The sequence below is a fragment of the Copidosoma floridanum genome, unplaced genomic scaffold (genome assembly GCF_036245765.1).
Source record: "Copidosoma floridanum isolate Cflo_tuat_1 unplaced genomic scaffold, Cflo_Japanese_pri ptg000019l, whole genome shotgun sequence".
NCBI lineage: Eukaryota > Metazoa > Arthropoda > Insecta > Hymenoptera > Encyrtidae > Copidosoma > Copidosoma floridanum.
This window is the reverse complement of record NW_028321896.1, coordinates 5,504,302-5,522,379: the sequence shown is the minus strand read 5'-3', so window position 1 is coordinate 5,522,379 and position 18,078 is coordinate 5,504,302. Positions and strand designations below refer to the sequence as shown.

At 38.9% G+C, this 18,078-nt stretch overlaps 1 protein-coding gene across 1 annotated transcript; it reads right to left on the bottom strand.

Moving 5' to 3' along the window:
* Positions 1-6,451: 6,451 nt before the first annotated feature.
* LOC106635841 (uncharacterized) lies at positions 6,452-7,652 on the bottom strand. The gene is made up of 2 exons (XM_023391667.2): positions 6,839-7,652; positions 6,452-6,750 (listed from the first exon to the last, which is right to left on the bottom strand). The coding sequence occupies exons 1-2, from the start codon at positions 7,081-7,083 to the stop codon at positions 6,534-6,536; spliced, it is 462 nt and encodes a 153-aa protein (XP_023247435.2). The 5' UTR covers positions 7,084-7,652; the 3' UTR covers positions 6,452-6,533.
* Between the last annotated feature and the right edge of the window lie 10,426 nt (positions 7,653-18,078).

Below are 18,078 nucleotides of genomic sequence, written 5' to 3'. Positions count from 1 at the left end.
CATCTCCCCCCTCTGTTACCTTTCCCAATAACTAATCGAAATCATCTTTTCCTCTCAAACACTTTGTCCCCACCTCTTGGTACAATTTTTTTTATGTTTCGCCGTATACTGAACGACTATTACGACTCTATTTCTTCGTTACAAGTCTATAAAGGAAAAGTGCAAGGCCAAGCTCGATTGCGCCCAAGCACGCAATATCCAAAGATAAATAGGACGTTGTACGGGGGTGTCAACTTACTACCCTCCATTGAACTCGATCACCCAGTTTTCAGGCTCAGAAACGAGGGAAGTAGTTTTTTTTTTTTTTTTTTTTTTTTTTTTTTATAGCTAGTAAAATATAGTAGACGAGTACCGTTGACCACATTCGACAACTGCAAATGACGTATAAATATTCCGTCAGCCCAGAGGGTGCTTTCGTTTGGACACTGCCCTCATCTTTCGTGGTAAGACAAAAGGTTGGAGGGAAAATTCGAGAAATGGGCGTGAGGAGCTCGCACTCGGTTTGCTGTGCACATAAATATCCCTGGATCGTGTACAAAACGATGATACAGTAAGTGAGAGCTCGAGAGAGAGGTAGTGGGGCAAAAGCAGAGCTAAATGAGCAATCGAGGGGTGGTCAGGAGAAAAAAAAAAAAAAAAAAAAAAAAAATTGTCCTTACACTCTCGATGCTATTGACCATTTGTTTGCTGGTTCGCTAATAAAGACCCTCTGTTACGTCTTCGTTTTCGCATGGCGACGTTTCGGCTCAATGATCCAAGTGGAAAGAAAAGAGGAAGTCACGAGCCGTGCGTCTCACGTTTCCCCGTTTCATCACTCGGTTGTCCGTACAGAGGAGTTAAAAAGGGGGTGGGGGGTGAGGAGATGGCGTGTTGTATTTTTCCCGATTCCCAGTGGCTCTGCTGCAATTGATGCTGATCGACGGCGGGGATAAATCGGCGTCCGAACGAGAACGGCGAGACGAATGGCGCAGGGCGGCAACTCCTCCTCCCTTCCCCCTCATCGGACGAAGAGCATAGGCTTATACCGCAAGTATATAATATATGCTACTCTGCTGTCATGAGCACATTTGTATTGGTCCAGTGGGGTCTTAATAAAATACCGGTAATTAGCTGTTATACACCGTTGGGAAACGAGAATGCAGCGTTGGATGACTCGGGCTGTTGCATAGGAGCGTGGTAAGGGTTGCTAATGTAACGAGATCATTTTCGCATCGTTTACGGTCACCGAGTAAAAATTGATCCTTCGGACTCGGAAAAATTATCTCCCTCTGATTTTAAATTACGGGAGGATTTGCTTTTATCTATGGGCCGATAAAGCCAAGTTTGTATTTTTCCGTTCGTCGAGTCTTTGACTTTTTGCTTCCACGAGAGAGGCTATAAATCGGACGAGCATTCCGTGAGAGTAACGATTTCCAATCGGACATTCGTTGTGAGCTGAAAACAATAACCATAAAAATCCAAAGGATTGACTGCACGGCTGGGAGACGAATGAATAACAATTGCTCCCGAAAAAGCTTGGAGTTTGAGAAGCGATGCCGGCCGTGTGTGGATTAGTTTCGCGAGGGAGGAAAAAAAATTTGATTGAGAAAAACGGGAGACCCACTCGGTGTGTGTTTGGTAATATAAAATAGAGGAAGAGAGGAGGACATCGAATTCGAGCTCCGGGAGGCGAATTGCATTCGAGGTTTCCATGGCGACTCACCTAGGCCCCCCTCCGATAAAAAAATTCGCGTATGGAGGCTTGCATAACATGCGAGTCACGTGTGATGAACGCTGCGGGTTATGATCGGGTTATGATTCAATAAGTCCCCCAGCCGGAACGGAGCGCATGTTCACTCGCCCGTTGGACCATCCTCCCTTCTTCCGGGTTGTCCTCCTAATTTTCCACGCCATTTTTCACACCAAGCCTTCAGGCCTTTAAGTTTATTTTCAAAAATATACAGCAGCCGATCATAAACGTAAACGGAGTTCACGTGAAATGCTGTTGCGATACGTGGAACTGCAAAAATGCTCGAAAAATTGTGCGCAAAACAAGAGAATTCGTTTAAGTTTCGAGGAGGCACAGTAATTACCGTGCTTTTTTTTCCTTTTTTTATTTTTTATTTTTTTTTTTTTTACCTGGATATCAGAGAATTCCTTTCCTGGCTACCGGAATTTGTATTCACAACTGCATTGCAAAGAGAAAAGGATCAAAAAGCATAAAAAGTACGTGGAATGTCGAACGGATTTTTTCCCTTCACAAGATAGATATTTCATTGGGTGCTCTAATTGTGAATCATCAGAACTCGAAAATAAACAAATTAAATGCTTTTCCCGGTGGTAATTATAAAAATCATGAAAAACTCACGCGCAAACTGAAGTAGAAAGTATAAAAAAAATTAAAAAAAAAATTATATTTTCCATTCGAACTTTATACTTGCAATGCTCACCATGGCAATAAAAGCAAAAGTAAATTCGTTCAATAGAAATCGTACAAAGGAGCTCAGATTGTTTGATTAATAAGTTGAATCAAGCAGTACGCGTCTGTAAGTACGTTTGTTTGTTTAAGAGTTGATGCGTCGATACGAGCGTACAAACGTTTATTTGCACTACGTCTTTACCTGTGTGCACGAGAATCATGCGGTTTTTCCTTTTTTCCACTCGCGAAAAACTTTTCAGTGAAAAACTTTTCATGCCCACACTTTTTTCTTATCCACGTGATTGATACCGTTGTATTCATTGTACAGCCGCAAATATGTCATCATCAGCAGCGAGAGAAAGTAGTGGAATATACGAAAGTGAAGACACGTCTCCCCGTGTATAATCACAACGGGAGCAAGACAAGTGACTTTGACGCTGAAAAAAGAAAGAAAAAAAATTAGAGAGGAAGAATGATGATGGGGGAAAAGGGAGTCACCCTTGGATGCGTATTTTCACGGGAAATTGTCGAAATCGATCTGATAAGAGGATTGATCTATGCCCGCGGTAGGTATATGTATTTATACTAGTATGGCAATCGAGAGGGAAAGAGGGGATTCCCCGAACTCATGAGAGAGCCGTTTCGATGAATCTCGAGGGGATTCCAGATAATAACGCGACATAGTACATGCTCTCTCTATCGCTGTTCGCGATGGTTTGTGCAACAGTGTTTTTTTTTCTCTCATCGAATTTCCGATAAATTTTAATTGAGCAAATTTTTAATGCTATCTGTTGTTGTTTTTACCGCGGACTTTTTCACTTTTTCTCGATAAAACAGTTGTCTTTACGGAATAGTAGTTATTTATTTCTTTTTTTCTTTTTTCGACTATTTTCGTGGTTAACTCTTTTAGTACTCGTGACAGAGACACAGAGATAAATAGTATCGCGGGCAACAGAAACCAGTTGAGGTGAAAAATCCTCTTGAAAAATATCGTGTATTACTTGCCATCCATACTCGAGACCATCTTGGCGAGAAAAAAACCTATGTGTACATATGAAATTTGTGATGCCTTAATGATTTACAATGGTATACGATATGAGGAAAAAAAAAAATCAAAGCATCCAACTGATGAGACTTTCGGCTGCTGTGCCTATCAAACAGGCCGTCACGTGAGCGATAAGTATACATCGTATTGCACAACCAACACGTTTTTACGAAACGCGTAAGTATACGTATATATGTACTTAATCAACTCGACGTTATGGATACGGGAATCACTTTAAAAATAACAAAAAAAAAAAAAGCCTCACCATGCGTGATACCAACTTACACGTTCAGAACGGAAAAATTGCTATGACGTGCGGTAGTGTAGAGCTTTTAATGTATACTTTTACGCCTGTCTGGCAATTCATCTTTTCGCGCGTGTTTTTTTGGTAATTTTTGAGTCCCGCCAGAACGTAAGTACACCGCACGAAAAAATATACGATAAAAAAAGTCGGACGGACTTTTTACCACTGCCGCTCTGAAACGAAACGGCGATTCAAAGCGACAAGGGTATATACGGTGGCGCGCGTGCTCGGATATGTGACGCTTTTGCGAGAGGAAAAAATAGAAAGTTGGGCAAGAGATAAGCGGAAAGGGGGTGCATCCACAGGGAGGAGAAAAAAAAAAAAAAAAAAAAAATTGGAGTAAGCGGAAGTAAAAGGCCCCGCACTTGGCGCGTGACGTTAACGAGAGAGGAACAACGGACCAAAGCTATTGTGTGTGCTTTACCAGAGCTGCGGAATCCTCGAGCGGGAAAAAGATACGTCCTTTTTTTTAACTCTCTTTTTCAAGACGGGCGACAAACGGCGTGTTGTTTTTTCTTCTGGCAATTAAAAAATGACGAACCAAAGTACGTTTCGCGAGAAACGTAGAAACAACAAGAGAGAAAATGTCGGGAAGTTTCACCACGTGTCGGGAGGGCCTCGCGAGAAATTTGCAGCGCAGGAGGTCCACTTAACAGGACTTGCCGCGTTGAATGTACCTGTACCTATGTGTACTACATGCGGAATTTGCGGCCATATGTGTATACGTATACTACATAGATGCCAAGACACGAGTATGCAACGACGCACTTGGGAGAGTACAAAGACGTGCGCGTAATGCGGCTACTCTCTGCGTAGCTATGTATAATATATGCGCGTGCACGGTGGCTTTGTGCATTACCACTGTACGACCGCCACTTCCGCCGGCCCCCCTCGTCCGTTTGTGAATTAGGCCTCTCTGAATTATCACTGCGCGCCTTGTACAGGCGTGTATATACACACACATGATGGTGCTCTCGCGTGCATTTCGTCTTTCATCGCGTATGTATGCGCGCGTGCATTTAAATACTTCATGATTGCAGTGAGCGGTGCACAGATGAATGTTGGCGGTGTGTTTGAAGGGTACACGCGAGTCAATGCGATTCAAGGACGTGTATCATTTATAACATTCCTCTTACGCAAACCTTGTTGTTGCTCGCTTCAAACGCGATATTTATATCTACATTGATTGTGTGCGCGATATGATGAAGGGTACTGGTGGGTTATTGTTATCTTTTTTGGAATAGAGATTTGCTTCTTTTTTATTTTTCGCACCAAAATTGGGTTCCCCTTGGAATACAAGTAACGGATTTTATTGAAATACGATTGAATGAAACTTTATAGCGATGAGCATTGATATTTTTACCCGAGTAGTGAGAAAAATGATGTATATGGGATGAGCAGGAATGTCTAAATCCATTTCAAAGAGCACACATGAATTACCCATGTCAAGCGCACGGGAGATGACTGCAGCGTAGCTCTACCCATCTCATCATCCTGAAGTACAGTTAGCTCTTATGATTATTGAATTTTCAACTGTAAGGCAGAGCTTCACGTGCACGCAAGCACTATCATGCAGTGCTTTTACGGCTTTGCGTAACACCTCTTTGGCGTATTGATGAATTTTTGTACGTACACAACAACTAATGCTCTTTGTCACAACTACTGCTTGGTACACGGACCATTGTTGAATTTTTTTTTTTTTTTTTTTTTCAATATTAGGTACATGGGGAAAATATTATAAGGTGATACAACGCATATTCAAGTGAGTTATAAGGTTTTTTTTTTTTTCTCTTTCAGAGTATCTTTTTTTCACGCAGTTGTATTGGCAGACTGTCGTTTGGCATCTTTTCCGCGGAATATCAGCACTAATGGACTCTTCAAAGGTTTACTTAAAAACTTTGCCCTAAAATCCGATTGGCTTATGGTATAGATAAGTTAGTGGAACATTAGAAGTTCGTTCAAAGACATTCAGATGTTACGATGTTGATTTTTTGAACAAGTGTATACACCATCAAGTACCAATAAACCACTTATATATACGTATGGATGAAAAAGTCTCACAAAGTTAATCTATTACGTAATATTATCGCAAAAATTTTGTGTCATCGAGTTGCATCGCTAAAAGAAAAAGGAAGTATTATTTTGGTCTTTGTGCTTTAGTACAAGTTGACGAGCTCGAGCACCGGCAGAATTGCAAAGGTACTTTCGAACAGATAGTCACTGCCTTGTATTCGAGCCCTCGCCTCAAATGAGAAAAGTTGGCCCTGTGTGTTTCGAGGCGAGACAGACTCTTTTATTCAGCCACGCGAGCAGAAAAAAGTAACTAACGAACACAACGGGAAAAATACAAAAGACCAGGAGAGAAGGGTAAAGCTGAGGTCTTGAATTCCAAAGTCTCTCATATCACAGAAGAAGACGATAACAATAGACTCGATACCAGTTTCTTTTGCACCAGCAAGTGATAAACTTTGTCATGCTAAACAAGTAAAGGGTTCTCCTTTCAATAGTGCCCTTTTCAGTACTATTCCAACTGACGTTTATAATCAAGAGATAAGCTACTAATGCACATTTTACTTACGATGAAAGAGTATAACGCAACTAAACTAAGTTGGTCATTTACATTTTTATCCTTAAATAAGGCATGGTTAACATCCTTTCTTTGAAAATAAATTTAAAAAATAACAACAATAGGTAAAACGTTGGCTTTGTCGCAAACATATATTATTTTGACGCTTAAGAACATAGTACAAACAAAGGAAGAAAATTTTTTCCAAAAGTTTCGATATTCAGTCTTTTGGGCGACAAGCACCATGGACCCAAACCTCACTAAGACCACATCGCTTGGCAGCAAAAATTCCTGCTCCACCTGACGGAGTGCACAAGTGAAGGTCAAACCAGCACTCTGGCCTCTTGTAACGAGGATCCATTGGATGAAATTGTGATCTGGCTTTAATCTGTTCCGCCGTGAGCTCTTGCCTAATTGATCCGCTCGTGTGTGGGCTGCTAAACATACATATAGTTACTTGAGCAAAAAACATCCCAACAACCTAATCTAGGGATGATTATGTTGGATCCTTTCATGTTCCCTTACCTGTTCTTTACTAATTTTTTGGCACTTTTTTTATGGTTAGCATCGTCACTGTTACTATCGTCGTCATTCCTGCTGCCATCATCGTTTGTATTGTCACTGTCATGGTTACTGTCATAATCATCACTACGATTCTCATAATCACTGTCACCAGCATCGTCAATCGGAACAGCAAGACATTCATTCATAAGATTGACAAACCATAGCATATTCATGGAAAGTAACATAATCACCGCAATGCGAGACATTTTATTGGTAGAAGAAGGAAAAATCGACCTACGTATACTCTGACGAACTGTTTGTTACTACTGCCGTTTACGTAAATGCTGAAAGAGTGAGAATATGATTTAAAACAAGTTTCCGTGATGTATTCATCGATATCTATCTTTTTCTATTTAACGATTTTTCCCTCGTCCGCTCTTATGTATTATCCTACGATCAAGACGCTTGTATACAAAAGGTATTCACTCGCACAATACATAGGTATTTGCTCATTATAAAACAAAACTATGGATTTAAATGATTCATTGCGAAAACTCAACGATTGGCCACATGCATTAAAAAAAATATCGTGGACGTGCGTGGCACATGAATTTAAAAGTTGTCAGTCTCTCAAACGACACGCACCGCGCATCCACACTTCGTTGTATTTGCAGCGACGAGCGGCTTGTATGCCGGAGTCTTTGTACCCGAATGGCAAACAATCACGAGGATCAAACCAACATTCCGGCTTGCTAAAACGAGGGTCGCATGGATGAAACCTCGATCTGGCATCGATTTGCGCCGAAGTAAGCTTTGGCGTGGTCGATGCACCAACAGTGCTGAAAAGACATCGGGTAGATTTAAAAAATACTTATTGAAACGATATCGGCTGTAATCATACAATAAAGTTTGTACTACTCTCGCACCTCTTGGGTCTTGGTTTTGTTTTAAATTTATCACCGTTTCGGGCAGTTTTACCGTCATCGTTGCCGCAATTGACGTAGTAACTGTCACCATCTCTAACCAGAGCAGCACTACAACCGCGCATTTCATTAAACAATCTTAACACACTGGCAAAAAGTATAATCATCACCACGTTGCTGGACATGTCGTTGACAAAAGAAACACAGAGGTCCGCCAGCGTACTGCAACGAACAGTCGGTAACTGATATATCGTACGCTGATGAGTCAATATCATGACTGTGATTTCAAACCGGTTTTATTGATATCCTGTACGCCACGCTTAACATTACAGTGAGATCGGTACTTTTCCTCTTATACAATTTTTTTCCTCTTCTTCTTAGCTTGTATATCTTACCGCTTGGGCTTGTTGTTCACTTGGAAAGTTATTTTTAATGTCATTGTATAGTTATCCTGAAAAGATATTTCGAAACCGCCCGTTTGCTACAGAAGTAGCAAGTCAAGTAGCATTAAGTGTTTGTGATGATTTGTATTGACCAAAGTAACAGGAAAAACAACATGTATTTTTGAATGATATGATTATTTTATGATTAGTTGTGCCGCAATGTGTAGGTACCAGCTAAACAGAGGTCTGTAATTGATTGACGATAATTTGTAACTTGTTCGTTGATTACACGCATAAATAATAAATTAAGGTTTAAGGGATGATTTTACAAGTTATCAACGCAACTACATGTGGTCAAGTAAGGGTTATCGGGTTATAAGTTTAAATAATGGTAGAAAAATACTGTTGTTATCGTTGACAATATCATTGCCATCGTCTCATTCCATAGAGATACATTTTATGGTTGTTGTTATGCACTGGCTCGGTACTGGATCCGTGCCGTAATCCATTTGCATATATACACCTACCGAAGAGTAACGTAGACGCATACAAACGGCCCTTTACGTCATGTATTGAGAAATAAGAGGTGCTATCCTCCGGACAAAAAAGCTTCGTATGTACCATTATTACGAGATGGTGAGACATGGGCAAGACGCGAAATCGATCGTACATCGATACATCTACATGGCTTTTTATTGCCTCGGATGGAGATTTCACAGGAAGATAAACGCCTTAGATCACGTTGGATTCTCTGTAAAGCGATAAATGTGTGCATAACCCTAGGAGCTTCAATTCACTATGAAAACTCATTTGTAAAGGTTCTCGGGAAATTAAAGTGATGGAATCTTTCTCAAATCATTTGCTCGCCCAGTCAACTTAAATTTCACTGTGTTTCCCGCTACTCCTTCTTCATTTCCATCCTCTAATAAGGTGCCTTATCTCTCGCTGCTATGCTCCTTTCGGACGTTTCGCGGCTAAACCAGAGCATTTGCGCTGATGTAAAACTCAGAGGACGAAATGAGCTTTTTCATGATGGTGCTGCTGTACTTGAGAACACGGGGAAGCACAGAGTCGACGGTCCATTCCTCCTCTTGCCACCTCGCAAAAAGAGATAATCGGAGGAGGAACTGAGGTTCCACATTATTAAAGCTTTTTTACTCACGTGGCGCAGAAAAATAAGCCGAGTCAGGTGGAAGATCGTTTCTCTGGAATATGCAGCTCTCTAATGCAATTCTCGTTTTTTATGATTTTTTACTGCTGTTTTGCAATGAATTTTTTCACGTTTCCATGTACAACTTTGGGGTTTATCTTTTCTAGCGGAGCATTTACTTTTTTTTTTTAACTAAATAAATAATACACAATGCGATTGCACCTTGATTTCATTTGAAGGAAGTATAAGAAAAAAAAAAAAAAAAGTAAAAGTTAATAACTGTATTTTTATTGATGTATTTTCATCAAGTGTGAACTTTATTTTATGACTACGAGATTATAAAAACTTTACTGCCGATCCAAGTAACTTAATTTAACGGTGAGTGACGTTCATCTTTAAAAAGAAACTGCTCTAATTTATTACTCATAATTTGTACATTAGTTGCGCATACACGTCGCATAACATTTAATTACCCCAATTTTATACCCAATTCGTATTCATCGGAGACTTAAATATTTGCGTTATGCGCTATTTTTAATTCCTTGTTTCGTACTGTAAATAGTTATTTTAAAATAATTTTTTAGATGTTTGTGATGAAATTGTTCGCGGAAATCCACGATGACGAAAGGTAAGTCTTAATAGAATACTTTGAAAAACTTTAGCTCAATAAGCTCCAAGTAAGCAAAAAGAAGATCAATTTGAGAGTAAAAAGAATTATTGAGATAATTATTTTTATTTTCAAGTCTCTTGATAACAATATTCAGATATTACAGTCATAATCATGCAGTATGTTTACGTTTAAAAAATGCATCCAAACCGAGAGGGCTATCTTTGTTGTTTTCAAAAACACTTGCGGTCAAACATGGTGGTATCAATTAAAAATACGCAAATTAAAAAAACGAAATAATTATACATATATTAAAATCAAGTTTTGCATTTTTTTAATTTTATGCATATCAAAATGTATTAAAATAATTAGTCATGTCATGTATTGATAATTAGAATTTAATCGAATTCTTTGCCAAAAGATAAAAATAATAGGCATTCCCGATTATTCATTCTAATAAATAAAAAATGAAATAAAAAAACATGGCACTGTACACAATGATGTGCATGCAGATATGAAAATGAATAATTGGAAAAGCCCCTGGATTTTAACCCTTCTTACCGTGGATACTTATTTGGGATTGCTAGTGTTTACAAAAAAATTTTCTTATCTCGATGAAACTTTCATTTCACGTGTATATAAAAGCTCTCGTCTGCTTCAAGTTACTTCAGTTGTTTGACAGAGTTTGAGTTGTCTTGTAAAACAACTAATTGTGCATCTGAAATATTTCGAAAAGGTATATTTTTCTTCAACAAATGTTTCGAAATTACAAAAAAAAATTTCGAAATATTTCATAAAATAAAAAAATTTTTTTTACTTGATCTAAGGTCATTATTTTTATTTGCATCAATAACTTGCATTTTGCAAAGTACCTTTATTGAAAAATTATAAAGTCTTCATCAGCTAGCTATTTATTCATTTTTTTGTAACCTTTACTTTTGTTTCATCATTTGTTTCGAACCAGGACTTGCAAATAATCCAAATCACATATCTAAATATTATGTTAAAATTTTTTTTTTCAGTGCTTAAAAATGTGTAAGTCAGTGATTATTTTTGCTGCCTTTTGCGGTAAGTCACATCCTCTTGCGTAATAGTATATCACCAATATGCTCGTCAACATGCAGTTAAGTTCAAACACCTGCTTCTTTTTACAGTATTTTTAGTCAACGCAAACTTAGATACGACTGAGGTAAGCAAAACAACCGTGTGCCCTTGTGTCAATACAAAGGAGTACAGACCAGTATGTGCCAGCGACAGAAAGACGTATAGTAATCCGGGAGAAGTTAGGTGTGCCAATCAGTGCCAGGGCAAAAGTAAGCAAAAAATTACCATTGTAAGCTCATTGTGTAAGGGTACATTGTGCCGTTTTTTTATTACTTTCCTTCTCTCTCTATAGATTTGACAATCGTATCTGAAGGAAAATGTCCCTGTTTGTGTGCAAATACATTGGAGTACAGGCCAGTGTGTGCCAGCGACGGAAAGACGTATAGCAATCCGGGAGAAGTTAGGTGTACTAATCAGTGCAAGGGAAAAAGTAAGTCGAACCGTTTAAGTGAAAGTATCATTGTCATCGTAATCACGTGATTAAGAGATAATTAAATAATTTCTTTGTTTATAGATTTGACTATAGTATCTGAAGGAAAATGTCCCTGTTTGTGTGCAAATACATTGGAGTACAGGCCAGTGTGTGCCAGCGACGGAAAGACGTATAGTAATCCGGGAGAAGTTAAATGTGCTAATAAGTGCGAGGGAAAAGGTAAGTCAAACCGTTTAAGTTAAAATATCATTGTCATCGTAATCACGTGATTAAGAGATAATTAAATAATTTCTTTGTTTATAGATTTGACTATAGTATCTGAAGGAAAATGTCCCTGTTTGTGTGCAAATACATTGGAGTACAGGCCAGTGTGTGCCAGCGACAATAAGACTTACGGTAATCCTGGAGAAGTTAAATGTGCTAATAAGTGCGAGGGAAAAGGTAAGTCAAACCGTTTAAGTGAAAATATCATTGTTATCGTTATCATGCGATAAAGGGATAATGAAATAATTTTATTGTTTTATAGACTTGACTATAGTATCTGAAGGAAAATGTCCCTGTTTGTGTGCAAATACAAAGGAGCTCAGGCCAGTGTGTGCCAGCGACGGAAAGACGTATGGTAATCCGGGAGAAGTTAGGTGTGCCAATCAGTGCGAGGAAAAAAGTACGTTGAAGCATCTATGTTAAAAATATGATTGGTAGTGAAACATTATGTGTAACTAATGTAATACAATTTTTCTGCTGTTCAATTTTTGCAGAATTAACAATCGTATCGGAAGGACCATGCCCCTGTTTGTGTATAAATACGGAAGAATACATGCCGGTGTGCGCCAGCGATGGAAAAACCTACAGTAACAGAGGAGAAGTGAGGTGTGCTAACAAGTGCGAGGGAAAGAGTAAGTTGAATGATTTATGTAAAACCATGGTTGCAAAATACGAAACATACGATAGTTAATTTACTACAATTAATTTTTTTTTTTTTTTTTACAGACTTGGAAATTATATCTCTTGGACCGTGCCCTTGTTCGTGTCCTAATACACGCGAGTATAAGCCAGTTTGTGCTAGTGATGGAAAAACTTACAATAACAAAGGAGAGGTGAGGTGTGAAAACAAGTGCAAAGGAAAGAGTAAGTTGATCCATCATCTACGCAAGATTATCACGTTGAACGTAAATTTCGCATAAAAACTTTAAACATAAATGAATCATTTTATTATAGAACTGACAATCGAATCTGAAGGACCATGCCCCTGTTTGTGTCCAAACACGCTGGAGTACATGCCAGTGTGTGCAAGCGACAAGAGGACTTACGTCAACATGGGAGCTATAAGGTGTCACAATCAGTGCAGCCGCCACCGTAAGAATAATATGTTAGATGGTCTTTCCAACCGATATTCGTAAACTTGTCCGGTAATACGATTATTCGAAATTTTTCAGAAATCACACTTGTATCGAAGAAACCATGCCACGAGGATGACGAGCCCTTACCGTACTAGAGGAAGCAGAGCCTATCTCGAAGACTATTTTCGATGATAACTACAGATGTGATTTGAAAAATTTGATGTACGTCAATATTTAGATGAATAAACTAACCGTTGATCGTACGATGATAGCTATTTTTTTCGAATCGTGTATCGAAAAAGGTTAATTTCCTCAATGATAAACATTTAAGATGTGCAAGTGTGCCCTGCAGAGCAACAAAAGACAACGAATCCTTAGGGTCGATAAAATTTCTTATCACAAAAGGCAGAGGTAGATAGAGATAAAGGAGCTCAATTTATAGTGAGACTCACGGTCGCTTAATGAAATTATTGTTACCCACACTGGGATGTAATTATTCCATCTCTACCGCAAGTGCAGACAAATCACGCGGAGGATCATTTGTCCGTTTCGAGCTTAGGGCTTTTCCAACCCTCGCACACACACACACACACACTAACTTGTTTGTGTATAACGGGGCTAATTGAGATAACGCGAGCACACGCGATATTCGGCTTTGAGAATTTTAATGCCACCCATTTGTCCGCTTGGATTACTTTGCCGCACGTGTGCGCTCGCGAGCTTCTAAGTAGTGAGGAGATGGGGGAAATGCATATCAAAAAATGTCAGAGACAACTAATGTTTATCATTTTCCCCATCCCCTAACGATGTATAAGACTCCGTCCTAGAGAAATTTAAATAAAGTAGGCAGGTGCAACAAAGTCTGGGTTCTTCGATTCGCAGAATATCTGGCCCCAAATAAAGCGACTGTTGAACGGGTTCAGTCGGCAGCGTAAGCGAGCATTTTTTGCCTCGAAATAAACTGTTGCTTCGATGATTTATTTGATGATGAACTTTATTGATTTATTTATTTGTAAAACAATAACCACCCGTGGCAAGTGCGTTCGTTTTGCATGTAAATGTTAGCAATAATTCAAGCCAAAACAAACATGACGCGCACTCGGAAGAACTTTCGAATATTCAACGATTTATTCGTATTTAACTGTAAGTGCCATTGTACAGTACATGTATTTTATTTTTTATTGAGTTTTTTGTAAATTTTTGCACGAAAGGGAAAGAAAATTCCTTTTATTCGTGGATTTACAGTTTACAATCGAAACGATTAATTAATATTTCAGTTGAGGAAACAAAGAAGGAAAAAAGGAGTGCGGGTCGAAATTAAATGAATTTCCGGTCTATGCCCCCGTGAGTCATCTAAGCTCCATAAATTTCTTTTTTAGAAAATCTGCCCATCAAGAAAAAGAAGAAGATTAAAGTATACCTTTCGCAAAGACAAACAAAAAGCGGGATCCAAATCGGATGGTCAGAAAAAAAAGATTACGGCCGTCGCCGCCAGTACAAAAAAAAATCAGACGCTACCTAGAGTACAAGCCTCGCGCATATGATATAACGATGACATAGCGGGAAATTTGCTTGCAAAGTAGGAAAGTGCTGCCCGATTCTTTCTCCTTCCCAGTAATTTGGCAGTACAACTGATAAGTTTCCTAATTTTGGCCTACGAAAATGGAATATTTTCGAAAAAAGGCTCTTGCCTGTTGGAGAATACAAAATCAGATGGTTATCAGCGAATTTTTTTTTTTTACAATACTTACATCAACTGTATGATGTTGCATTATTTGGTGAGGATATTGTTCTCTATCATGACAACTGGCACAGTTTCCTCGGCACATATCCTCTTATAACCTCCCCTCTTCTTTGTCAGTGCAGGTTTGTTTTTGGCAAAGACTTACAACCGTAGCCATACGTATCTACTCTATATTGACGGCATATCACTTAAACATGATTACTCAAAGAGTGGGTGTGCCATTAGCTTCGAGCTGTCGAATTCGACGATCGCTGCATTTATCGTGGCGAACAAGGTAATAGGCTCCCTGTGTGTTCATCAGTCAATACGTGCGAGTCAAAATGGTGGTGCACCCACGTTAGATTGACGCGAAGGCTGACGATTGTGATTAATCGATCGATCCGACCCATGGTTGGGTCAACAGTTTTTCCAAAGAACTATTTCAAAAGAACTCGATTCCTTTCTTTTTTTTTTCTGTATAAAAAAGCTCATCGCAAGCCCATCGGAGCTTCTTTTTTCAGTCGTACAGTACAATAGGTAGGCAAAGAGAAATCATGTTTGCGCACCAGAATCGCGCGTACGGAGCCAGTGATGTATACATACATGTGCAGCGTTATGCAAGCAGAGAAAGAGAAGCATACACGTAGGGAATGGAATCTAGGGAATAGGATTCAGGGAGTCGTTGTTTGCGCTCGGATTTTCTTTTTCCTTTTTTTTTTTATTTTTTTTTAGTTTTTCAGTTTCCTCTCCTTTCAAGGTACACCGTGCCGGGAGCCTTTGATCAGACTGATGGGAGTGTGGGTGCGATGAAAACCAATGCACACCTTTCGTCTTTCTCTTCAGTCGGCTGTATAACTTATCCACGGGGTGTGTAACTTATATACGTGTGTTGCAACTCTGTGATATTATTGACGATTCGAGTAGATTGTTTGACACAGTGCAGGTGATTGAACTGAGGGAAAAAGAATACGCTGCATACGTAGAAACGAGTAAACGAGGAACTGGAGAACGTAGCAAGGGAAAATCCGCTTGTTGTCAACATATTGGTGTTTGATTTTTCCTTTTTTCTTCTTTCCGTCGTATATCACTCGCAACCTTGTTTGCGCTAGATAATACGCGATGCGTCACTCGGAAAATCATCGTCGACGCTATGTTACCACCCTTCCCTCCCCCTAGATCTTTTACCTAACCGCGTATACGCATTTGCTCCCCATAGTTAACCACCGTACAAATTGCACGAATTACACTGATTGCCGCTCGCAGGCAGTTGCAATTATAGCCCAGAGTGGCGGTAAATGGCGTGTCTTTGCCTTGCGATGACACTCGCACGAATCATCGCACCGTGAGGTGTACATATTATATACATGTGGGGAGCGTCTAATCCACTGCTCGATCCGCAGTTTACATGGTCGCGAGATTCGGCTTAACTATATAATAACTAATAGATCCTCATATATTATATGGAGTCATTTGTCTACTGGGCTGTAAATCGTATTAATTAAGGATTAAGATACGCGCGAAAGGGATATCGCGCGTGAATTATAGCTGAACCGTGTATTTAATATTGTACACGCGTGTGTGTTTTAATCGCCCGTTTTGGGAGGGGGGGGATTTCTTGGCACGCGGCGACGATAAATTAGGCGATTTCGCGGGTATAAAGTTGCCCGATGGAATTTTCATGCGAGCCTGCGCGAGGCGTTTTTTTTACGTCTGGCGTGAACCTTGTTTCTGTATCTCTTATCGTGCCTTATGGATTTTACCTGCTACCTGATGATCGAATCAAATAATTTTTTTTCATTTGTTTATTTGAAATAATACTATTGTAAGAGTACCTTTGTACGAATGGTATTCCGATTAAGTAGAATAGACCAAGTCCAGTCAGACATCGCTGTTGTATTGGCGAAAATAAATTTTTCCCATCTGCATGAACCGTCCACAGTTTTTAATTCCCGCACAATCAATAAAAGTACATACTCTTTCACTTAAAACCACAGCTCTGTAGCATTAAAATATCGAAAAGCGATCCTAAAATAATGTATTGCGCGCAAAAAAATTTTAATAATGAACATCCATCAAAATACCTGTGCAGTAATTATCCAGCTACTTTTTTAGTCTCGATTCCCGATAAAAATAGGAACAAAAACGTCAATCGATACACCGTGCCGAGATATTATTTCAGCTACGCAAAAAATCGCGCTCCGCAAAAAAAATGGAGCCATATATTCGAGATGGCGTGAGAAAAACGTAAAAAGAGTATAGGGAAAAGGAGATGGATGTGCTTTTGGGAGTGTATGTATGAAAATTTCAGTAATAGGAGCACACGCACACTTGGAGAAAGCGAAAAGAGAACTCGTCGGCTGCAGCTGCACTGTTAAATAATCCCAAGGCGCAACAGAGCCGCATGAAACATTTCGCGATCGAAAGTGCCAAAGCCATACCGCACTGGTATCCACGTCATCTTCCGCTTCTCTTTTTTTCTCTTTTCTGACGAACCCAGTGTCGAAATTTCCTTCTATTCTCGCGAGAACGCCATGATTTCTGAAGCACACTCGGAAACAAAATTCTTTTTCTTCCAGAAATGAGATGGTTCTTCGCACGGATTTGCCGAGTTTCGTGCTCTTCGACTCAGGCATCATTTTAGTGTTCAACAAATTTTTTTCTCTTTTATCATTTTGTTCCACACGTTCCTTATATTCTGTCCACGTATACGCAAAAAGAGACCACATTGTTGATTTTGATTAAGATATTTTTATAAAACAAAAATACAGTGAATTTGTATCGAGTGAATGCTGATTTGAATCACGTGCTGCCGAAGTAAGATGCTAGAAAAAAAAAAAAACAAAAACTTTGTTATTTACGAAAAAAAATTATTTTAATTTCTAAATTTTTACATTTTTCTTTATTTACGTCCGAAACAAAATTATGACTCAAACAAAGAATCTTGATTGTTCGCTACAACTTTATAATGAGAGGGAGTTGTAGACTGCAGTTCTGGAGCTTCTTTCGTAATTTGACACAAGGAAACTAATCCCAAAAGTTACGTTCCAATCCGTGTTTCGAGCCTGACAAGTGCTCTCGGTATAATACCGTGTTCATAAATTCAACCCAAACTTCAGCCATGTTAGCGTCTTTTTTAATCCCCTTAGCATGAGGTGGAGTTTCAAAAACTTTTCTTACCTGAGACTCGTTGTAATTTTCATTTTTTAATACGTCTTTTAAACTTGCTTTTACTATAATTTTCGTATTCCAGTTGTAAATTGTACTTAAAAAATTACGAAAACAGTGCAACGGTGTCGTTTACCTTGCGACTTTAGAGACATCGAAGATCAATTAATTTTGGTATTTATTATTATATAGGTAACATGTACAGATAAGATTTTCAACAAACAATACTGCTAAGATGCGTTTTTTAACTTGTTAATTTTTAATATTTTTTTGATTTCTATTTCTCATACTTATCTTACGTATTGATTTATGTATACAAGACTAGTCCGCATAATATAAAAGAATCATAATACACAGTTATGAGGGACTTTTTTTTTTAACAGTTCTGGGATCACTCAACTGAGCTCAATTACCAAGTCCTTCGGGACTCTGC